At 39.3% G+C, this 25,802-nt stretch overlaps 1 protein-coding gene across 3 annotated transcripts in view; it reads left to right on the plus strand.

The window, feature by feature from the left end:
- The window catches only part of LOC307162534 (oxysterol-binding protein-related protein 7-like), a 272,901-nt gene that overhangs the window by 143,808 nt on the left and 103,291 nt on the right, over window positions 1–25,802 (plus strand). Inside the window, exons 11-14 of one of the 3 annotated variants that reach the window (XM_079877912.1) lie at window positions 14,864–14,997; window positions 15,656–15,748; window positions 15,825–15,999; window positions 16,085–16,374. In XM_079877912.1, the coding sequence (XP_079734038.1) occupies window positions 14,864–14,997; window positions 15,656–15,748; window positions 15,825–15,999; window positions 16,085–16,374 (692 nt within the window). The remainder of the gene's footprint in view (window positions 1–14,863; window positions 14,998–15,655; window positions 15,749–15,824; window positions 16,000–16,084; window positions 16,375–25,802) is intronic. The other 2 variants (XM_079877913.1, XM_079877914.1) reach the window with 2 other exon arrangements.

The following is a 25,802-nucleotide window of genomic DNA, read 5'->3' on the forward strand; positions in this document are numbered from 1 at the left end:
ATAGGGAGCAGTAGTAGTTAAAACAGTAATAACAGCAAAATAATGTCAGACACACCACAGACCATCAAGTAAGTTTTAAATGCCGGCTTGTTTATATTTAAGTAGAGAAAGAGTACATAACATAAATTGGTACCACATGAGACAGACAATATGTATAAAGAATTAGAATTTAGTGCTTCAAATGCTTTGCACCTTCAAATATTTCAGTAATTACCTCTCCTCAGGTAATAAGGGTCACACAGTTCAATCTCTATTAACTTATTTAGTTCAAAGAGTATAGTTATCAAGTTAGATTTAAAGTTACTTTTAAATCACTATTTAGCTTCTATTTTAGAGTTAACTCAGTTTCTATTAAATTGTATTTTAGTTCAACTAACCTAAATTCTTATTTTGGTTAATAAGATGAAATTTCTATCATGAGTTTAGATTAGGCTAGACTTCAAAATAATAAAATCTTATTTTATCTAAATGTCAGTGCGTACTTTGATTAGGCTATATGAAATTACAATTTTCAGTAATATCTTATCAATGGCACTAAATGCTGTATTCAATGTCACTGCTGGTTATAAATGACAACAAGTGCTTTTTAATCTAGAAGCCTATTTTAGAATCAGGTATTAATCTCCCCTTTTTATATTTAAACCAGTGAGCTACTAGGTTTTGCGAGTTCAGAACAAAGTCAAAACCAGTTTAGCATTGACATGTAAAAAGGAATAATACCATCAAATATCTAACAAAACATTCACCATTCTATATAACATCAAGGCTATGAACGTATAGTGAATAACTCAAGTATGCAATTCAATTATAGACCGTGTAAAACAGTCAATGAATTCAACCTTGCTAGCGACCAGTCGAGCAGTCCAGCAACATCCACGTGAGAACGTGGCAGCAGATGAGTTCAGTTTCGGTTTCAATGAGTCCTCGGTTTCAATGAGTCCACGCTTACCGCAAATCAAAGTCCAAAAGAATCCTTTTGCAACAAAAATACCGAATGCTTTACAAAGTCCTACCGCAGATCCGATGAAAGAGTACTTGTTCTTATCTGGAATGTTGATGAATCTCGTGGATGCAACGTGAGAATTATCTGATGGTTCTTCCTAATGTGGGAGGCTCGCCAGCGGTACGTGGCTCCGAACAATCCAAACACACGGTTTTTCTTTACTATAAAATGTCCAAATAAACCACAGTCTACCTTTGCAGACAGAATATAACACAAAGCACTTTGAAATCAAAGAAAAATAAAATTTTCACACGTCTTGCTATTGTTTGCACACTGGTTCGTTTAGCTAGCTTTTCATTCAGCTCGCGTCCTTCTCTCCCTAGCGTTCTCTCTCTTTTTTCCGGAAGTTGCAACCCACCGTTCTGATTGGCTGACAAGTTCAAGTGACAAAACTTCTTGTAAGAATTAATATTGAAACGAAATATCTTTAATCCTATTTATTACACTAAATCATGAACTTTATTTCTAATATCAGAATATCTATTCAACAGTGTTTTTACTGTTATTTATTCAATAATCTGTTTAGCTATTTTAATCTGGGTTACATTTGCATTCACATTACTGCACACACATTAACCGCGGGATGGCGGGTGTTCATTTCATAAACTGTGGACAATGGTAGCTGATTTAATGTATAAATTGATGTATGTCCAAAAAACGGGTAATGTCATGCTTTGTAGTAGTGCTATCATGGCGTAATAATCTGTTTGGTTGTAAAATGTATTACCTGAATGAAATTAAATCGAATGTATCGTCCTATGGAATCATTCATTCACAGACAGTTTACGAAGATGTTCAACTAATAAAGATCTTCATCGCTGGCAAAAATATGATGCATTTGCAGATTTGCTTTCACTGACTGTACTGTAGGTCCACGGCCTTTTCATCTAACGCTCTTGATGTCCTTAAAGGGACACTTCACCCATTTGCATTAAGCTTTGCATTGTTAGAAACCCAGTCATACTATTGAATGGTCGTGCAACACTCTCTCATTTTCCCCTGAGACGGGAGAAATCTGTTATTTACCTCTTACACTTCCTCCTACAATGACGCAAAAATCGTCATTTTGCGTCATTGTAGGAGGAAGTGTAAGAGGGGGGGATTTCTGTTGAGACTACAAGCACTCGTTCCTCATCTTTCCCAGGGGGCGGGACCCGCTCACGCTACAGACCTATTACAGATCAGTGGGTGGGACTTTACGCTCTGAAACTGAAAGCAATATCCTCCATCTTGTTTGAAGCTAAGCTAACAGGCGCTGTGGAGACAGATGTAAAGTAATGACAATAGCGGAGGAGAGTGCTCAATATGATATAGAAGAAGAGGATTTCGGAAGTCTGATGCTTGAATCAGGTGTTTGTGGCTACCTTTACAAGCCGCATTATAGCGAAGAGCAGCCGAGGCAGAAGACCTGCCTGCCGCGGACGGGGAGCCCGGACTGGCTCGAGTTAGGGCGGACCGGTGGCGCCGGTGATCTCACAATGCAGCTACGAACCGCTACGAACACAGAGATAGAGTCCGTCTGCGGCAAAGAATTTCAACGATGACAATTTCTCCTGGACGAAATCTCTGAATCAGACGAGGACACGGACGTTTGTGTTGAGAACTATCCTAGTTTCGCACCGCATATGTTCTGACTGAACATCCAGGTACCATGCAATAATTCACCTTTTCGAAAGAAATACAAACGAGGAGTAATGCACTAATGAGTTCGCCAACTAACTAGACATTTTGTGTGAATGTGAAATTAATTTCAAGCTCTGGTGGTAGCTAGCCTTGTAGACGGAAGAGTGATTTCTCTTATAGGTAGATATGCGCTTTCTGGATTAGTGGGAGTGGCTTGCGGAGCTGTGCAATGTGGTGCATTGTGGGAGTTGTTGTCTTTCATACAAATGCGTCCTGAAGTTATTTTTTGTCTTTTCTCGGTCACAAAGGCACCAACTTCAAAATGTATTTTACATTTCGACTACATATATGACCCACTTTCAATAAAAAACAATGTTCAAATGGGTGAAATGCCCCTTTAAATCTTCCTGTTACGACTCCGAGTCGAGTGTGAATTGAAAGTGCTTCAGACGATTCAGTGAGTGCAGGAAACTGAACAGATCATTCAAACTGATTTGTGAACTGACTTAGACAGATCTGCCAACTTGTTTGAAGTCTTTGAACAGAATCGACTCAAAAGAGTGATTCATTTGTGAATAGAGCATCGTTCATGCCCAGAAAAAAGATACAGCGTGCTTGGTATAAACTACTAATTTAACAACATGTATTGCATTAAAATAAAGTAACGAGAGGAACGTCGCCCAACGTAACGAAGTAAAAGTACAGTTTTTTCATTAGAAATGTACTCGAGTTAAAGTAAAAATACCCACATTTAAATCTACTCTTAAAAGTACAATTTTACCAAAAAAATACTCAAGTAAATGTAACGAAGTAAATGTACTTCGTTACTACCCACCTCTGCCAAAGATACATAACAAATGACAAAAAAGCACATTAGTAAACACACTGATCTAAAGACAGAGACTTGAACAGTCACACACCTTTGTGCCATTCCTGAAACGTACATACCTGTCATTTCCAAGGTGTTTGATTTTTCATTTTACCATGTTCATGTACAGAGACTCATGTGAATGTTGAAGTCAGCAGGACTCATCCAGTGGCATCTGGTCCCTGTAAAAAAAAATAATAATAAAAAAAAAATAAACACCTGTGAACATGCTGATATCAAGAGAAACCATAGGGCTGCACGATTTTGGGAACACATTTTAGATTTTTCTGGTTAAAATTTAGCCTGGGTTTCCCCATGCTGCCTTGAGCACAGCGCAATTTTATTCACGCTGCTAGGCAGCCTGGATACCATGGACCAGATTTTCGCCTCAGCGAGGGGACCAATCACAGAACGGGGAGGGAGCAGCAAGACGATGACGACATCTATGCGACACACCGAAGCAGTTTGTTTATATCTATGGATCCAACATGGCAGCAGACGCGAAGTTACCTTTCGATGCAGCCTTAGATAGTGTTCTAAGTAGTTCAGAACGCAAGTTTATTTCGTCTTCTTCCTCATCGAATTTCTGTCGCTCTACATGCGTCATCTGGTATAATTGAAACGATTGGCTATGAGCTACGTACAAGCGCATTTGATAGACATTCGTAGCGCCCAATAAACGGCTCTGGGCATTCGTAAACCACGCCTCAAATACGAGAAAATGAACATGTGGTTCCCAGACCACGTCTTAATGAGAAAGAGGTCTGACGTTAGCCAGGCTAGTTAAAATGATGAAATTTACAAAATACATACATACATGCATGCATGCATGCATGCATACATACATACATACATACATATACATACAGTGGTGAGAACAAGTATTTGATACACTGCCGATTTTGCAGGTTTTCCCACTTACAAAGCATGTAGAAGTCTGTAATTTTTATCATAGCGCTAGCCTCATAGCATAATTGCCTACGTCCTATTTAAAATAAATGACTTATAGGCGATTATGCTATGAGGCTAACGATAGGTACTCTTCAACTGTGGGTGACGGAATCTAAAACAAAAATCCAGAAAATCACATTGTATGATTAAGTAATTAATTTGCATTTTATTGCATGACATAAGTATTTGATACATCAGAAAAGCAGAACTAATATTTGGTACAGAAACCTTTGTTTGCAATTACAGAGATCATACGTTTCCTGTAGTTCTTGACCAGGTTTGCACACACTGCAGCAGGGATTTTGGCCCACTCCTCCATACAGACCTTCTCCAGATCCTTCAGGTTTCGGGGCTGTCGCTGGGCAATACGGACTTTCAGCTCCCTCCATAGATTATCTATTGGGTTCAGGTCTGGAAACTGGCTAGGCCACTCCAGGACCTTGAGATGCTTCTTACGGAGCCACTCCTTAGTTGCCCTGGCTGTGTGTTTGTGGTCGTTGTCATGCTGGAAGACCCAGCCACGACCCATCTTCAATGCTCTTACTCCCTCAAGATCTTGCGATACATGGCCCCATCCATCCTCCCCTCAATACGATGCAGTCGTCCTGTCCCCTTTGCAGAAAAGCAACCCCAAAGAATAATGTTTCCACCTCCATGCTTCACGGTTGGGATGGTGTTCTTGGGGTTGTACTCATCCTTCTTCTTCCTCCAAACACAGCGAGTGGAGTTTAGACCAAAAAGCTCTATTTTTGTCTCATCAGACAACATGACCTTCTCCCATTCCTCCTCTGGATCATCCAGATGGTCATTGGCAAACTTCAGACGGGCCTGGACATGTGCTGGCTTGAGCAGGGGGACCTTGCGTGCACTGCAGGATTTTAATCCATGACGGCGTAGTGTGTTACTAATGGTTTTCTTTGAGACTGTGGTCCCAGCTCTCTTCAGGTCATTGACCAGGTCCTGCCGTGTAGTTCTGGGCTGATCCCTCACCTTCCTCATGATCATTGATGCCCCACGAGGTGAGATCTTGCATGGTGCCCCAGACCGAGGGAGATTGACCGTCATCTTGAAATTCTTCCATTTTCTAATAATTGCGCCAACAGTTGTTGCCTTCTCACCAAGCTGCTTGCCTATTGTCCTGTAGCCCATCCCAGCCTTGTGCAGGTCTACATTTTATCCCTGATGTCCTTACACAGCTCTCTGGTCTTGGCCATTGTGGAGATGTGGGAGTCTGTTTGATTGAGTGTGTGGACAGGTGTCTTTTATACAGGTAAATAGTTCAAACAGGTGTAGTTAATACAGGTAATGAGTGGAGAACAGGAGGGCTTCTTAAAGAAAAACTAACAGGTCTGTGAGAGCCGGAATTCTTACTGGTTGGTAGGTGATCAAATACTTATGTCATGCAATAAAATGCAAATTAATTACTTAAAAATCATACAGTGTGATTTTCTGGATTTTTTAGATTCCGTCATTCACAGTTGAAGAGTACCTATGATAAAAATGACAGACTTCTACATGCTTTGTAAGTGGGAAAACCTGCAAAGTCTCGGCAGTGTATCAAATACTTGGTCTCCCCACTGAACAAGGCATAACAAACTTGCTGTTCATACATATATATTTAAGGTTGCCCACCTTAAAGGAGTCACTGAAAAGCTTTGCTAAAGTAGGAACTAAAAGAGGAGCAAAAGCTTTATAAAACTCAACAGTAAAGCCATCAATGGCAGGAGATTTTCCTGGTATCATGGATTTTCGTCAAGTCACCTTCATTTATATAGCGCTTTTAACAATTTGGACTGTTTCAAAGCAGCTTTACAGTGATAATAGGGAATTAAAGTAACAGAGATTGTTTTGGCTTTACAGCAGCTCTAGAATAAAGTTATTGTCCTGCTAAAGTTAGTTTTGATCGATTCACTTCCGTTTGCAAAGATCATTAGTTATTAACTTAGGGGTTGCTTACACGACACCGTTCTAACAGAAAACACTTAATGCGCTCCAGTCCGCTCATTCGCAGAATTATTTATCGCTTCCGAGTAGCCTTGTGAACGAACTATTTTGACAACGTTTTATCTGTACAGAGGTAAAGGGAAGGAGAAAGGGGGACCTTCACAGGGGAGAGACTAGTTGACACTTCAGGACTGCGTTGTTGTCGTGTCCAGGGTCCTTCATCAGATCTGGATCCGGCGGACTGCGGTAAACCTCGGGATAAACAGAGAGACTAATATTAGCGTAGACACCATTCTTCTTATGATGTAATTGTTCCCGGCTTCAGCATAGTTTAGCATAGAGGGCAGGCGAAGGGGAAGAGGCATTAGAGACATCTAACTTAGACTATTTACAATAGCTGACAAACTGTCTAAGTCTTTCGGCTTTCCTCAATTGTGAGGAATAAAAAATTACCTGGCCATGAATGAATGCTTTGAAAGCCTCCCATAAGATGTGACTACTAATGTCTGAGGTCTGATTGAGTTCGAAGTAAAAATTAATCTGCAAGTAAAGGAAAACTTTGAACACACTATCTGACATTCTGGAGGAGTTGAATCTCTAGGGTGGCGGCGACCGTCTATTAGGAGGCAAAGTTAAGTCAATAGATACTGGCGCATGATCATAAACCACTAATGGCTGGTAAGTGCATGTGGTAATACAGTGTTAAAATTTATTATCCACCAAAAAAAAAAAAAATAATCTAGAAAATTTAAGATGAACATGGGGAAAGAAAGAAAAAACGTTGTCTTGAGGGTTTTTAAATCTCCAAGGATCAGAGAGTCCCAGTTGAGAGGCGTGGTTCAGCACCACACTGGCTGAATGTTCACATTGGGGTTTACATTGGGAACCCAATTGAAATAGTTCCTGCAACTTGTATCAATTTCAACCGTCAGAAAACTGAGAAAAGCAATACTAACAACACCGGCAGGATGACTATCGGATAATTAACAATATATTAGCCACGTTATGGCACACGCTCCGACTCCAAGAAGCGGGCAGATGCAACAAAGTCCTCAGCCTCCGTCAGCGAAGAGAACATCTTCTTACCTCCATCTTTGATCCAGATAGAAAGCCTTGCAGGGAAAAACAAAGTTGGTTTGTATCCAAGGTTGTATAGTTCTGCCATCACAGACCAGTATTTAGTGCGTTGAGTTGCCACATCAGGTGCGTAATCCTAGTAGATTGTGACAGGGCTGCCTTGGTAAACCAGTTTGCCTCTTTTCGAGCTCGAGCCTCCTGGATGATCATCTCTTTTTGACTGTAGCGATGGAGCCGAATGATGACTGGCCTCGGTTTCTTCCCGGTCGCTGGTTTACTAATTAGAGCTCTGTGTGCTCGGTCAATCTCTGGCGGAGAGGGTAAAATGTCTTCTCCCAAAAATGTCTAAGAGTACTTGTGTAAAGAAAATTGAAGAATGCGGCCCTTCGAGTGATTCCGGTAAGTCTACGATCTGAGTATTTTTTTCGACGACTGCGTGATTCAAGGTCAGCAACTTTATCTTGTAGCATTGCACTACTCTCAGCCAGTGTGGCACAGGTTGATTCCAACGCCTGCACACACTTGTCTAAATCATTGGCACTCGCTTTGATTCCGTTTCGATCGAAATCATTGGCACTCAATCTTATGTGTGTGATCTGACAACGTGGTCAATGTGATCAACTTTCTCCTCGAGCGTTGAGATGGCTGCTTTAAATTCGGCTGATAGGCCCTGATGATATTGTTCCAGGAGTTTGGCCATCGCCACCATGTTAAGCTCGCTAGCAGCGTCATCTACAGAGTTTTTGTTTCTTTTTTCTCTGCTTAGCCGATTTAGAAGTCATGTTTTGACAGAATTATAGCATGCATGGTAGATTGTTTGTTTTGAACCAAAATAACTGATTAAAGGGGCTAAAAATGTTAGACTAAAAGATTCCAAGTTATGGTTTGATGACCATAGTTAAAGTTAAAGTACCAATAACTTTAACCAAGTTAAAGTTATTGGTAACGTTTTTTTGCAACACACAGGAGTCAAATGGGGCACCTGATTCCCTCTTACTCTTAAGATTTAAAGAGAGAAGTGTAAAATCCTCTTAAAAAATTTGACATTGTAAAGTGTTACTTTTTTTTAACATTTATTTATTGTATTAACTAACATGAACTAACAATGAGCAATACATTGTGTATGTATTAATCCTTTGTTAATGCTAAGTCATCCTTTTATTGATCCTTTATTTGACTAAAAATACAGTTCACAGTGCATTAACAATACAACTTTTGGTTTTAATAATATATTAGTAAATATTGAAATTAAGATTCACAAATGCTAACAAAACAAAAGTAGTTTACTAATGTTAACTAATGAAACCTTATTTTGAAGTGTTAGCGAAAAAGCTTACTGTCATAAGATGTTATTAAAATGTACTGTATGTGTGGACTTGTTAAACATCAAGCGTAGCGTTAGTTCTGGCAGGTCACGTTAGTCAAGCTCGCATCAGCTGACCCTCAGCTGATCCACATCAACCTATAGGAATACGACGCTGATCACCGTATACATATATAAGCTCCTTCAGTATTATCAGCAGCGATCGCGTTTCTCAGGAGCTAATTACCCTCCTCCATCCCCAGCTCCTCCTCTTGCCCAGTCAGGATTTGGCATTCTGATTCCCCTTGAATCAGAGTAATTCTCGATTATGTTGTACTTTAAAATCTTGAATTAAATATATTTGCAAACTTTCATGTTGGTTCTGTTCTGTTTACCCAAGGGGGGTTATTGCTGCTCTCCCTGCTCTTATCCATGCTAGGCTGCATGGATGCGCAGGGAGTTCTCGCCCAGAACGGAACCATAAAGCCAATCCAAACTGACTGCTTATTGTCAATCGTATTTGACGGTAGTGGTCCTGACAGAAATCCTATGATATACTATTTATCTAAATTTAAATGTCACAGGATAATTTCAAATGAATGTGAAGGTATTATTTGCAGGTCAACTTTCTATAAAACATTATAAACACTTTATAATAAGGTTCATTATTTAACATTTATGTAACTAACATGATCTACCAATGAGCAATACATTTGTTACAGTATTCATACCACAATATTAAAGAAGTGTGTCTTAAGATAATATATCAAATTTCTATAAACAAAAACATCTCTTCCTTTTAAACGTATGCATGTCTGTAAACTTGACATGTTTTATTAACATTTAATTACCTATACGTATTTAACAGGTTTCGATGTATGCTAATTATATAAAACGATTGTTACTACACAAGTTATATAAATATGATTTAGGTTAATTCATTTATTGCCATTCAAAGGGAAACTGATTAGGATTAAAATATTTCTAATCCTGTGTCTCAACATTAACATCACAGATTTCATCTTTCAGTTGAAATTGCTGATCGTTTAGAATTTGCTGTTAGCCTCTTGAGCATAAATGATTTAATGGATCAAAATCTCTTTGGTAACTTTTTGCCAGCATGGTCTAGAGCAGATGTCTGCAAAGTTTAGCGAAGATCTTACAAACGGCCCTAGAATGAGATCGAAAAAATGTGTTTTATAAAATTAGAATGACAAATGTACATAATTAGATGGACTCCTGTTAAGGCTTAAAGCAATGATTCAGAAGAAACATGAATTGATTCATTGTTAAAAAAAAAAAAAAAAAAAAATAGAAAAAAAATATTTATGAATATTCATTTTTGTGGCAGTAGATCTTTCAGATTTTATAATTTAACTGCTGAAATTTGATTGGCTGTTGGTGGCTTTTTTTTCTTTTTTTATGTGGCCAAGTCATTTTAGAGTACAAGTTAGGACTTCCAAAGATGATGCTCACCAATTTTCAGTTTCAACATCCTCCTCCTCCACCACTGCACATTTTGGCTGTGTCTCTCATTGGTCACAGCCAATTAAAGTCTTGTAGTCGGGTCAAGTCACCTTTATTTATATAGTGATTTAATACATATTGTTTCAAAGCAGCTGTACAATGATAAACAGGAAAATAAACAAATTCAAAAAACAAATTCAAAAAACAAAATAAACATTAAATTCATAATCACAGAACACAAGAACACTTCTCTTTAAATACAAACAAGACTTTGATTATTTTAACACAAAACTTATATCTAACACAAGCACACACATTCATATGAGTTGCAGAAAGAAAGAAAGTGAAGAAAAGAATGAGTTTTAAGAGTGAAATCCCAAGTTTCAAACAACAAACAATCAATCATTAATTTAACCTTCATTAATTTAAAACCTTTCTTAGGTGAATTACATTTTATATCAATGTACTAGTTCAATTAGAGTCTGGAGGCTACTTGCGTTTGTCTTTGCATTCCTTTGGGGATTCCCTCCTCTACTCAAATGGGGTTTCCCTGGTTCGGCTGGCGGTCTCATCGTGTCTGGATTGATGTCTTGGGTGGCCAATCACATGGTAGTGTTGGCGGGTGGATGGAGTTTGAAGTTGGAAGCGGGCTTTGCTGTTAAATTGTTGACCAAAACTTTGCAGCAAAACTTAACTTAGAAATGAGACTCTCAGCAGAAAAGAAACTAAGAGAAGGAAAAGTGAGACGAGAGTAGTTAGATGGCTTGAATGAAGTTGTTTAACCCATGTTCTTCTGATCTTGATCTGCACCTTCATCTGTTTGTCTACTTGTCTAATACTTTGCCTAAGATTTTTAAACTCAAATGGCTGTCCAACCTCTCAGGGGAGTTCTGACCAATTAGACTCTGTCTTTAGTTCAGAGGTGGCTGTTCCTCCTCTCGCCATAAATTACACTTACAGTATCTGTGGTTTCTTAATTTCCCGCTCTAAGCAGAGAGTACAGTTTAGACGATTCCTATTTTAAGAATACGATATATTTTACACAGATTTCATTCGTCATCTTCCGAATTATGAACAGACACACACATTGGTACCAAACAAGGATCAATCAACCATTCAATAGTTATAATAATTGCATGAATAATGTGTGATAATTGCATGAATAATGTGTGATCTAAGCATAAGTCACATATATAGGTTGTAGACATGATATAGAATTATGCAGTTGAACTATGTTTGATTTAAGTACGGCAAGCATTGTTTTGGGATGATCTTGTGTATTTTGATATGTAAAGTCTCAGTCTCTGTGGTTTTAAGATATTTCAGCCCTTTGTTTCAGAGCTCATGTCAAACTGAGGTTATAAGAAGAGGAAGGTCTGTTTTGAATCTTTTGTCGTGGGATCAAACAACCTCTGGCGTTATCTTTGTGGGGCTCGAGCTATGCTATTTCCAAACCAGTCAGTCTTTTACAAACTACCTAACTTTGGCAACGTTCTTCCTTTAGCTAGGCTCTCATCTCTTTGAAGCTTACATGGCCATAAAGTACTTAGCTGGGGGGTTTGTTAGTTAGCTCCGACTGAATGGAGTCTCAAATGGCAGATCGCCTGATTTAGAGTGTTAAGTTGGGTTTTTTTGTGGAATTCTGTTTGAACGAATCATCTCTGGATCTGTTCTCAGATCCTACATAAGTGATCCAAACAGAATTTAATTCTGCTGTAAAGCAGCTTTAAGAAAAGTGTAAAAGCATTAACACAACTACAAAAGACCATGAATAACCATAAAAACTAGATTTTTTTCACTGTAAATATCACTGTAATATATGTCTGTATTACGTGACATATGTATGTTGCCTTGATCAAAAAGGTTTATAACTGGAACATTTAGTGACAATATATTTTAAAGCGATTTCCTTCATTTTGAAAAAATAAATATTGTATTTACCTGCTTAGCATTCCTGTAAACAATGCTGATCAGGGGCAGAGCTAGGGCCCTTTGGCCACCCCCCTCACAATTGCCATTTGTCTGTTTTATCTTGATCAGAATTGAGTTTATTTAAATGTAGAACCATTTATTTATGACCACAACACAGACTTTTCAGGTGTGCATACAAATTTTGCCTCAGTGCCAGACGCAAACCAATCAAGAACGAGAAAAAAACCCCAAAAAAAACACAGGTGCCGAGGGAGACTCGGCGTCACCTGAATATTACATAGATATACAAATCTCTGAACATTTGGGTAAATACAACATGATTAAATGTGGAGATGATTCAAGAGGCGTCAAAACGTAAAAAAATGCATGCATTTGTTATGCGTCTCATTTTATGAACGTTACCCTCAAATATATGTAAGTGACTGCTATGTGAGCTCACAATATAAGGCACAGATTAAATGTAATTTTTATCTGTAATTTAATGCACAAATAAATGCGAGTCTTTTTCATTTGTACTCGAAAACAGGCACCATTTTGCGTTAGTTGGCAGATTACAAATGGAAATGGATCGCATAAATATCTGGATAAAATTACAATTTATATTCTGTCATTTATTTTAAGTGCAGCCTCGTTTATCATATTCACATTGTTGCACATTGGGATTAAAGAGAACATTTTTTTCCTTTTGTAATGAGTTTAATTTTAAGTTTGATTCAATTAGTTGCCAAAATAAATTGCAACAATTCTATGTTAAACATTCAGTCTTAATTTCAGTTGCAAGTCTTTGAAGCAGATCTTACAGTTTAGGATTAAGACAGTTGTAACAATATTAGCTCAAAGGGGAAATATTAATAACTCATAATTACCAATTATGATTTATTAATATTTGGGTCAGTTAATTAGATTAACTTGAGGTAGCTAAATTAATATTCCAATCAATTAATCAGTTCCAACAAACTCTTTTGATTATTCATTTATTCTAAGAAAAGTGTATCTTTCATGGCCACCGAAAAATAATTATTTCTTAGCATGTACAGCGCTTAGAGCATGTAACAAGATCAAGATCGTAAAATGGACTTTGTTGCAAGCAGAGAATCAGAAACCAAATACATATTGTGCACAAGTTTTATTAACTAACTCACAAACATAACTAAAACTAAACAAACATACATACATTCATACATACATACATACATGCATAGGTAAAATGGTGAGTGATATGGAACCGGAAACAGGAAATGGAACTATGGAAAAGGTCTATTTAACTATGAAAAGTACCATCAGCTTATAATTTTCAGAGCACCTCATTAAAATGATACTTGCATGGTCTGTGCAGTGGACAATTCTTGAAGTGGTTGAAAATTTAGTTCGTTGATGGGTCCTTGAGTGGCAAATGTCACTGTACAAGTTGCAGTCATTTTCTTCTCTGCTGGATGGAGAAAATATGATGAACTTGCATGGTGGTTTCGACGCTGTTGTGGTTGAGAGAGTCCTTTTTCTCCTGAGGGAACACATGGCTGTTGTGAGTCGAAGCCTGCAGCCCGGGCCTGCTGAGGCCACGCTGGACAGCACAGCATCCTGAAGTGCCGAGAATGCCAAGAGTTGATCGTTACCCGTTCAGTGATGGTAAGGTTGCAGTTTTCTGGATTTACTGGTTCCCCAGTATCAGCAGAAGCCACAGTTGAGGCCGGAAGAGAAGAGAGGGAAGGGCTAGCGAAGAGGCCTTTTAAAGCTTGACAAAAGGCATACCTTGCAGGGCTGGCTCAACCAATCAGAAAGGAGGAATTTCTGAGGGGAGTTTCCTCTGTGGGGAGGATTTATGACGCTATCTCAAGTGTGGTTAGACATCTGCCTTACCTCTTTTCTGTTCATTAATGCTCAGATAGATATAACAAACCCACACTGCATTCTAAGAGAAGGTGATGTGCATCAAAGTGTGAGTCATTAAATGAGGATTAATTAGATAGGAGACATGATACAGGTAAGGTTACATTGACCGTTGGTTGTATAATAAAATACATACCATAGTATATACATAATAGTACACAAGACAGTCAATCATTCACACAGTTTCTGGGATGCATGTTCATTTATAGATCAGTTCGTCTATGATTAATGCAACAAAGTCTGTATTAAAGATTGTTTCTGTCTTCCCATTCTCTCTCTCTTGAGCATGTGGTTACATTCTTTTACACCCATAAAACAAACTTATCTGATCGTGGTAGGACCTTCTTGCCCTGTTTGGGGGATGGGACCACAGATCCCAGAGTGAAGTTTAAAGATTTTTTTGGTACATATACCAAATAATTGTGTCTGATTTGTCTGTCGTTACACAATTGTAATTGAGTGAAGTTGATTTTTTTTTTTTAAGTACTATTAATTGTATTCAGTTGTGCTGTATAGGCACTAAAACAATTGAGTACTTTTTAGTCAAACTTATTTTTGTTGAATAAACATTTCTGTGCCACCCCTATGAAAATATCCTGACTCCGCCATTGAAACTAATAGGGATTACAAGTGAAAAGGGGAAATTATTAAATTTTAAAGCATTCCTGTGAAAGCAAACCTGAAGAGACATGCAGCTAATGAATGCACCAAGATTGACCCTAACTGCTTGATCAAGCGATGCATGAAAGTCAAGTGTGTACTGGGAGATTAAATGTGTTTTTTGGGGTTTTGGTCTCTGTCTTTATAGTACATGCATCTTTAAAGTCCATCCATGAATCCCTGGCTCTGGAGCGTGAGCGTGTCAGACAGGCTTGGGCCGGACCAGACCTTCGGCAGTCAACCTCAGATCAGTTGGCCACATTGTGCACGACCCTTTCAGAGGTAAATTGTTGCTCACTGTTCAAGATGTTTCTGGTGTGTACACTTATGACTACAGCGTGAGCTGCTATTACTATTGTCACCTATAAACAAGATTTGTTACTGCAGACTGAGGGATGAGCTAAATATTTTGTGGTAATTGAAAGCATGTTAGCCCTTAAAAGCACATGCTCATACATTTGCTTTGCCTATGAGTAGGCCAGGCAGAATTTTTTTTTTTTTTTTTTTTTTTTTACCATTTAATGTGAGGAATGAATTTAAATTATAGGTTGTATGTGCTGTATGTCTTGTATGCTGTCTTGCTTTTTATCAAGTCAAGTCACCTTTATTTATATTGCGATTTTTATGATTTTTTCAAAGCAGCTTTACGATGATAACTGGAAAATTGTGCATTTCTGCTGTTGTTCAGCTGAAGTCAGTTCAGTGTTGATTCAGTTCTGTTGTGAAGATCATCAAATATTAATTAGTTAATTTAATTTATAAAGCAGTTCTGCAAAAAAATTGTCATTGTTCGGCTCAGTTCAGTTCTCATACAACAGCATCAGTACAATCAGATCAACATTATTTGTTGAATATTAAGTGTCCCCAACTAAGCAAGCTAGAGGCGACAATTTATTATCCTTAAATTGTGTCAGTTTGTGACTGTTTATTTTGTTTTTAGCTTGAGCTGCAGTCACGTTTAACCAGAGTTCACTCTGTGTCACTGTCATCCGATTCCTCAGATGAGTCCTACTGTACTGTGCGTCAGGATCAGGTGTGTGCTTCCCCATGCCCTGTGTTTTAAAGTAATTTTTTTTATTTAATCCAAAAATGTTTTTGTTATTATGCAGCCCACCCCCGCTCAGGACCATAAGCTGTATCGTACACCCTCAGTGACTGACTCTACAGCTGAGTATTTTGATGCCAGTGAGGTGGTTTGTGAGAATTTGTCTGAAAATGAAATGTCTGACGAATCTGGTTTGAGTGATGTCACCACAAGCAACTCTGAACCAGAGGAAGGTCACAGTACGTCTACAATTACTGAAAACTTAAGGTGTTCTTAGTTTTGTGCACATTCACCCATTTATTGGTATGTTACTTCATTTTTCAGCAGCTGCAAATGAGAAGTACAGAGCCAGTGTTTCCAGCGCAAAAGATTTGCCTTCTAATGCTCTGAAGGTCACTGGACGGCGCACAGTGCTTCCTGCACACAGCACAGATAACAGCCATATTGGAATCCTTACCATCCTGTACAACAACATTGGGAAGGATTTGTCACGGGTCTCCATGCCAGTGGCTCTCAATGAACCGCTTAATTTATTACAGCGTGTCAGTGAAGAGCTGGAATATTCTGAACTCCTGGATATTGCCAACCACATAGATGACCCTTACAAAAGAATGGTAAGGGCCTTGTGCATCATACATTTTATCCTAACAGTGTGTGTGTACCATAGAATATATACTTAGATGCCTTATTAGCAGCTGTTACTATGGGCCGCTATTTGACATTTTTCACATGCATTTGTTTAGAGCTTTTCACAATACCTATTGTTTCAAAGCAGCTTTTTAGAAAATGTATGTGTCTACATTACAATTTAGTGATCTGCTATCAGAGGTGACTGTGTCCAAGTTATGTATTTCAGAAATGTTCTTATACAAATCACACAGTTGGCTAATAATGTATTAATTTAAACAATGCATTTAAGGCAGAAACAATGAGCTCATGAAGTAATGAATACATGTTTGCTAACAAATGATTAGGATATTTAGAAATATTTAGCATTTGCTTCATCTGAAGTCTTTGCAGGAGGTGTTGTCTCTTCACATGTGTTGGGGCATCTGAAGTCTTCATAAGAGGCTAGATCCAAACTGGAGCTAACATACTCTCTAGTTACCTCAGGATGGGCATCCTGAGATGAAATAGAAAAGCAAGTGGAAATAAGTAGCGTATCTGCTGTTCAAAACAGAAAAGTAAATGGAAATAATTAGCGTAGCTTCTGTTCATAAAATTTTAAAGCAAATATAATCATGTGCATTTGATCTGATATAATGGTAGTATAAGGTTATGACAGTGGCGGGGCGTGCATTTCACACCTAGGCCTTCAGTGGTGTCCTACCCGAATCAATCCACCTCTTAATAGGCTACCATCATTATTGCCACGACTATAAACCATCAATATTATACATAAACGCAGTACAACAGGCTGTTGCATCACAGACGGTTGCATCACAGACGGTATCTCTCATGCAGCGAGAATGAATGCCATTACTAAAGCAAGAAACCCTAGGGGCCGTTCACATATCGCGTCTCTCGGTTTTCCGTGCATTTTTTAGTAGCTACCGTTTGAGTTCTCCGACCACGGAATTGTTTTAAATTAAATTCAATTACATTTTAAATGAAGGCAAAGTGTGTGTTTTTGTGCAAATTCTACTAAAGAAAACGCAAAAGCATAAATTGTTCTTAAAGTTTACCAAGTGTTTCTTTTGAACAATAAAAATATAGTACATTTCTTTCAGGTGATATATACAAAGTATTTTTCATAAAAAAAAAAATATATACAAAGTTTTCAAAAAAAAAAAAAAAAAAAACATCTTTCCCCCCAACATACCCAGGCAGTTTATATAAAAATTAAATAAACAAACAAATCTGTCAGTCAATCAATAATAAAAAAAAATAATAATAAAAAAATAAACCCACATTTATTTTAAAAAAAAATCGATTTTGATCATATGAAAATGTTTTTAAAAAAATAATTTATGAAAATAAAAAATATATATTTTTCGATAATAAATTCACAATAAAAAAGAAATCATATTCAGCACAGAAAAAAATGGGGCAAAAACGGGGCACAAGTTAGCCAAAGTTGACTCGCTGTATAAACAAATGTAGGCTAAATAAAATGCATTATAGCCTACTCACCAAAACTGATTATCTGTACACAAAATCCATTCTCCTTTCTTTTCTCAAGAAGACTTCAATTACACTGTTGTACAGGTTATTTGTACGTTTCAGATCCAACAATAAGTCCCTTTCTATCGCCATGGAGGCTAATGCTGAAAGTCGAGTCTGTCCAGTCTTATTTCTGGCATACGTTTTAATTCTCTTTAGGGCTGAGAATGTCCGCTCGACAGAAGCAGTGGACACAGGGACAGTCAGCGCCAAACATGCCAATGTGTGTAGCTGCCCCATGCTCTCACACAGATTTTTCTGCTGAAGGAAATGAAGGAGATCAGCTGGACTTTTGCCTTCAAAGTCTGTCATGGCATACGTTACAGTCAGTTCTGTTTTTAGCCGGGACAGATCGAACAATGTTCCGTGACTCTGTGTCAAGCTGGTGAAGGCTGCCTGCGGGAATTTTTTCCGGTATGTCTGAAACTGCTGGGGGTCGAGGAGGGAGAGAAACATTAATTTTTCGTGGTCTTGAAATCTATTTCGTATCTGGCAAAGAATGTTGTCCAGAACAGTGCTGTGGAGTTGGTGGTAGTGTGCACGAAGGTCTCCTTGTGCTGGCCCTCTCCGTGCGCTCGGAGCGCCTGCGATGCGCGCAGTGGCTTCATAGATCTGACCAAATTGGCCCCTCTCTCGCTCAATGGTGTCACAAAACTCATTCACCCTTGCCAGACAGAATTGTACATCCAATGTTTTGCTCTGTAGTATTGCAAAAAGCACATCTGAATACTCAAAAATCCCATTAAATGTGTGAAGCAAAAAACAAAACTCAAAATCATCCAGACGTGCATTAAATGCATCAGCACATCGCACAGAGTCCTCGTCATACTCATCATGATGTTCCAGTATGTGGTCAAACAGCTCCTTTAGGGCAACTCTCTTTTCAAAAACTGTACTGACCAATCTTGATGTGTATTGCCACCGTGTTGGTGCCACACGAGGAAGACGCCGCTGGCATATTTCATCCAGTAGTTGCGTGCGCTTAGGGGATCTGGAGAAAAATGCAGCTAGGCCATTTAGGTGGGCAAAAAATATCTTGCATTCCTTTAGCTTCGAGGCCCCTTGAGTCAGTACTAAATTCAGTCGATGTGCATAGCAGTGTATGGATAAGGCCATAGGTGCCCTCTCCTTGACTTTAGCCTGCACCCCATTTAGTCCAGATGACATGACCGGTGCGCCATCAAAACACTGTGCCACAACTTTATCTAGGCATTCGCATTCTTCCAAGAAACTGACAATTAGAGCAGCAATGTCATCGGCTCGCTTGCCACTGGTGACATCTTCAAATTTGACAAAGCGCTCCTTGACACCCGTGTCCGTCACATAACGCAGGACCAGTGCGAGCTGCGCTGCATTACTCGCGTCTGTCGTCTCGTCCACCATAACAGCGACAAAGGGTGCTTTTTTAATCTCCCTTTTAATCTCTTCTCCCATCACTTCAGCAATGGCATTAATCAGGTCGTTCTGTATTGTGCCTGACGTCCCACAAAACACTTTGTTCGTGGACAGGTGGTAATGTAAGTCAGTGTTATTTTCAGCGAGAAAAGAAAGAAGCTCCAAATAATTGCCTCTATTTGTGGACCCAGCGCTTACATCGTGTCCCCGAAACGAAAGTTCTTGTTTCCCCAAAAATATGACACAATCTATCAGTCTTTTCAATATTTCCCTGTTTTTCTTCACCTTTTCGTTGTGGAGCTCCGTTTCCCTGCGCATCTGTTCATTGAGCTGTAGATCCACTCGAGTTTCCCCAAAAGTTTTCAAAAGCACCGTTGCTTGTAAGTGTCCGGCCGTGGTTTGGTGTCTCGCTGCTGCTTTAGTTAGACAACTCAAGTTTGCAAACCCAGTGTGGCTCCAAACACCAAGTCGATCGACTGCAAATAACATGCATTCCCAGCAATACAATTTGCAGTGCTCCTCGGAGGCTGTGAGCCAAGGGTACCGCTCGTAGTTATTGCAATGAAATCGGCGGGTAAACCCTTTCCCCGGCTGGGACAGGCCTGCTAGCTTCGGGGTTGGCCGACCTTTCATTATGATTTCCCGCTTTTCTTGAAAAGTCCGTCTTGAAAATGGCTTTGCTAGTAAATCTGTGACCAAATTAACGAATTCTCCTCTGTCAGCCATTGTGGTTTGTAAAATAAAAAAAGCTGTATTTAATCGCTACGTAAATGTTTTTATATTGTACAGATTCCGTTTGCGGTTTGCTCTGACTATAGCTGTAGCACGGGTTCTGACTATCCAATCAAAAGACGTGAAAAGGCTGACGTTATTCTAAGCCTTCTAGATGGCCCCAGTGTCGCCATCTCGAAATCTGATTGGTTGATTAAATCTGATATCAGTATCTGATTGGTTAAAGAGCACCGTTACATTCCCATTCATTTTTAAGCAACAGGCGCCTGCACGATTGATTCTGAAGGCCTTTAGGCAGATTTATTTGCTCATGGCAACACATTGAGACTGAGATATGATTGGATAAAAGCTCTAACATAAACATACACTACTGGAAGCAGCGCGACCAAGAAAAAAGCTATGAAGTTAAGAGAATAGACTATTGGGAATAATTTAATACACATTCACAGGAAAAAAAAAGAAAATAAATGACATCAATGCAAGACAGTGATTCTGATAGTGTTTAGGCCAGCAGAGAAGGCCTTGCTGGCCCTGACGCTCCACCACTGGGTTATGAGATGCATTATGTGAATGCTTGGTTAAAGATATGTCTTTAATCTAGATTTAATCTGAGCCCCGAACATTACAAGGAAGGCTATTCCAGAGTTTAGGAGCCAATTGTGAACACACTCTCCCTCCTTTAGTGGACTTAAATATCCTAGTTACTATCAGAAGCCCCGATTTTTGTAATTTTAAAGAACATGAGGGATTGTAGGGCAATAGAGGATCCATTAAATGCACAGGAGCTAAACCGTTTAGGGCCTTATAGGTCAGTAGCAATACTTTGTAATTGATACGGAACTTAATAGGTGGCCAGAGATCATAAAATTGGTGTTTTATGATATTTTCTTGACCTAGTAAGAACTCTAGCAGCTGCAATTTGGACTAATTGTAGCTTGTTTATTGAGGATGCAGTACAACCACCTAGTAATGCATTACAGTAATCTAGTATAGAGGTCATGAATGCATGAACTAACTTTCTGCATCAGAAACGGATAGCATGTTCCGGAGCTTAGCTGTTTCTGAGGTGAAACTGAATTAGTCTGAAAGACAAAGAGATCCAGAGTAACGAAGCCAAGATAACCCTTACCTTAGATGAAAGGACTATGACCACCGAGGATTGCATGTCTGGTGCCTTCTCCGCGAACGCCGAGGCAGCCAACCTGAAGTCTGAGCTCCATTCCATAGAGGCCCTCCTGGATGATGTTCTCCGGCGACAGTCTTTACTCCTCTCACGGGTGGATTCACTACATCCAGCTTCTAAACCCGGCGCCATGGATGATGCCGCCAAGGTCCCCGCCAGTGTCGTTACTGTGACCGATCCACTGAACACCTGGAAAACAGTCGGGGCAAAGGACGGCTGACGGGGTTCTCTTCCCTTTTTCTCTCCGGATGATGACGAGAGCCTCCTCACTCTTTCAAACTTTTATGTACTGCTGGAGACACTTCAAGGGGCTGGCCTGGAGGTCGAGTTTGAGGCTATGAACTCCCCATTATACTCTACGGAGAAACAGCCTGCCGTAACCATTATATCTACAGCCCCGGCCACGCAGTCAAATGCTGGGCGTTTGCCTAACCCTGCGAGGCCGGGCAAAACTTCCATCCACAAGTCGAGAAAGCGGTCCACCTCTCCCATGCCTACAGAAAGATGTGAAAAGCGCCGTCGCTGCCTCTCTTCCTCCGAAGTTAGTGGCGACATCGGTTGTGCTCCACCGGTTGTGCTCCACCGGTGTTTCCACCTGCAACAGATGCTAGGCCAGGCTCCTCTGCGTCGAGTGATGACGTCATACACTTGGGGGTCCTTTTCTCGACTTTCTGACCTTGCGACAACTGCTGGCGCTGAGCCAGCAATGCCCCCTGGCTCTTGGGAGCCTCAGTCTTCTGCCACACATATTATTCACCAGAATCTCTCTTCCTATATGTATAACGACACCTCACTGCCATAAATCCTCCTGCTTGGTGACTCTTCCATCAAGGGAATTAAACTTCCAGCTTGTATCACCTATTGTCTGTCTAATGGTAAGATTGGTGATTTCATCAAGCTTTTGCCTAAACTCCTTCACTCACATACATTTGTCAAAATAGTCATTATACATACCGGGACTAATGAGATAATGGACAGGCAATCAGCCATACTGCATTCAGACCTTGAGGAACTATGTTTTCAAATCGAATCCTTGGGAAAGTGCTGCATTCTATCTGGTCCTCTCCCCTCTCTTTCCATGGGCTCTGAATATTTTAGTCGTCTCTATGGACTGCATCAATGGCTATGCCACTTCTGACCTAGTGAACTATATAGCCTTTGTATTGACTGACATAATGCTCAGCCTGACCCTCCTCCAGTCCGCCCTCGTTCTACCCAGCATAGTAATCATGAGGGTCCTGCTGAACTGCCCCCCTGCATAGATCTATGCATGACCCCGGCATACCTGCATACTTCTATCATGTCCTTACAGTCTCCTATTACTGTGCAAATTGGTTCCACAACAGCAAAGTGGAATAGACCTAAATGCACCCTGGCTCGCAGACTTAACCCATCTAATCTACTTCTTATTCATAAGAAACCACCTGTCCCTGTGGAAAAAAACATTTTTCTTACAGTAAAACTTGCTCTGCTAAATATCAGGTCACTCATAAAAAAGTCTTTTTTAATTAACGATCTTATCTCCATATATAAACTTGACTTTTTACTTTTAACTGAAACCTGGCTTGACTCAGTAAACTATAATACTACCCTAATTGAATCTTCTCCCTCCGATTACAACTTCATAAGTGTCAACCGTGAAAATAGACGTGGGGGAGGAATAGCTAAAATCTTCTTTTCAGTGTCAACAGTCATCCTATGGTGACTATGCTTCTTTTGAATATCTTTGTGCTGTCCTTAAAAGTTGTCCAAAAATCCTGCTGCTAACTGTATATAGACCTCCTATTTTACCAGTTGCAGTCTTCCTTGAAGATTTCTGTGAATTGCTCTCTGAAATCTGTGTTCACTTTGACAACATTGTTATATCAGGTGATTTCAACATCCATGTATATAACCCTGAAAACCCTCATGAAAGAGACTTTCTGGCGCTGATCGATGCCTTCAATCTGACACAACACATACAGGGCCCCACGCACTTTCAGGGCCATACACTCGATCTTGTCATCACAAAGGGTGTAACTGCCTCTACATCTGTTGTGGATTTAGCCTTATCTGATCACTGTTGTATCTTTATTGAAGTCTGCTTGTCCTCCTATCATCAGAATAACTCCATTATGATCAGAAAGAGAGCTATAAATTACAAAACTTGTGTTCTTTTTGAGCAACCACTCTTTGAGTCCAAAAGCCCATTCCCAAAGACAGCTGATAACTTGCTGGAAGATTTTAACTTAAGAATGACAAATATAATGGATGACATTGCTCCTTTAAAACTGAAAAAATCCACTGGCAAACAGAAAGCTCCATGGACGAATGACCCGTCAGTTAAACTGCAAAAGAATCATCACTATCATCAACAGTAAAGCAAATCTCCACTATCATCAACAGTAAAGCAAGTAACACCCGTGCGCTATTCTCCACTATTGAGAAGCTAACAAATCTTAGAGAGCCTCATCTGGCTCCTGAACTACTCTCAGTTGATAAGTGCAATGAATTTGCCTCTTTTTTTTTTTTTTAAGAGAAAAGTAGAGAACATAAGACATTATATCTCATATACGTTGCATAGCATCTCTCACTTTGAATCACCAACTAGTCAGAGAGATGAGCTCAGCACTCTTTCAAATTTCAGCCCTGTTGACTTTGACACTCTTGAAAAGACTGTACAAAGTCTAAGTTCCTCTACATCTGAGTTGGACATTTTACCCACTAGCTTTTTCAAATATGTGCTTCATCTAATAGCAACTGATGTGCTTTTAATAATTAATGCTTCTCTACTGAGCGGCGCATTTCCCAAGTCCCTTAAAATGGCCGTTGTAAAGTCCTTAACAACTACAGACCCATATCAAATCTACCTTTCATTGGCAAAATAATTGAAAAAAAAATGTTTTTAATCAAGTTTCTGCTTTTCTGACCTCAACTTCCTGTCTTGATCTCTACCAGTCAGGTTTTAGAGAATACCATAGCACTGAAACAGCCCTGGTTAAAGTAGTCAACGACATTCGGCTAAATAATGATGCTGGAAAAACCACTGTTCTTATGCTGTTGGACCTCAGTGCGGCGTTCGACACTGTTGACCACAGCATACTAGTAGAAAGACTTCAATACTGTGTGGGTCTCTCTGGCTCGGTCATCTGCTGGTTAAAGTCCTATTTAGAGCACAGGAGTTTTTATGTGTCTATTGGTCATCATGCCTCAGCTCCTATGTCCCTAACATGTGGTGTCCCTCAGGGTTCAATCCTCTGCCCTCTTTTGTTTAATTTGTACATGCTCCCGCTTGGCCAAATTATGAAGAACCATTCCATCAGTTACCATAGTTATGCAGATGACACACAGCTATACCTATCCTTGTCTCCCAATGAGTTTGCTCCCCTTGAATCCCTTTACCATTGCCTTAATCAAGTTCAAGACTGGATGTCTAAAAACCTTAAATTAAACAGACAAAACTGAAGTAATTATCTTTGGGGAAAAAGGATCAGAGACTTAAGACGGCCACACTATTGGGAATGAAAGGTTTTGAGGTAGCGGAAACCGTGAAGGTTTCTGGGTCATTATTGACAGTGACCTAAGCTTCAATAGCCACATGAAGGCAGTCACAAAATCGGCTTTCTATCACTTAAAAAACATTGCGAAAGTTAAAAACTTCATATTACTGGTAGACTTAGAAAAGCTTATTCATGCGTTTATCACCAGTAGGGTGGATTACTGTAATGGTCTTTTCACTGGTCTCCCTAAAAAAAAACAATAAAACCTCTTCAAATGATCCAAAATGCAGCAGCAAGGCTATTGACCAGAACCAAAAGAAAAGATTATATCACACCAATTTTAAAATCTCTACACTGGCTACCAGTGATCTATAGAATTGATTTTAAAGTCCTTTTTCTTGTTTTTAAATCACTAAATGGCCAAGGACCTCTCTATATAGCAGAGATGTTTGAAACATATAGCCCCTCAAGATCACTTAGATCAGCAGGAAAACTCCAACTGGTACAATCCAGCGCCCGTACTAAGCAGGGAGAGGCAGCCTTTAGCTGCTATGCGGTCCGTCTTTGGAACCGTCTTCCTATAGACATTAAGACCTCTCCCACCATCTCCATTTTTAAATCCAGACTAAAAACAAAACTCTTCTACGATGCCTTCCACTAACCCTCCCTTGCACCTGTGGTCTGTAAGCTTTTATGTTTTTATCTGTGCTTTGTTTTGTAATTATTTATTTTGCTTTTCTGTGTATTATGTTCCCTGTGAAGTCCCATGTTTTCATTTTATTCAAATTATTTTAACTTTTTGAATCGATTGACATAACATTTTAACTGGTTTTAACTATATCTTAATTGTTATGATTATGTAAAGCACATTGGGCTACCGTTCTGTGTATGAAATGGGCTATATCAATAAACCTGAACCTGGAAGAAGGCTGTTTTTGTAGCTTATGAAATATGATTTTTGAAAGACAAGTTTCTGTCTAATATAAAGCCCAGGGGGTGAATTACAGAAACTTTATATCTTTTAGTTAAGATCTGACAAATTAATTAGATTTTTCACAAATCTGTATTACAGCAGCAAATCTTGTGTTGA

This window comes from Squalius cephalus (genome assembly GCF_949319135.1).
Source record: "Squalius cephalus genome assembly, chromosome: 8".
Taxonomy (NCBI): Eukaryota; Metazoa; Chordata; class Actinopteri; order Cypriniformes; family Leuciscidae; genus Squalius; species Squalius cephalus.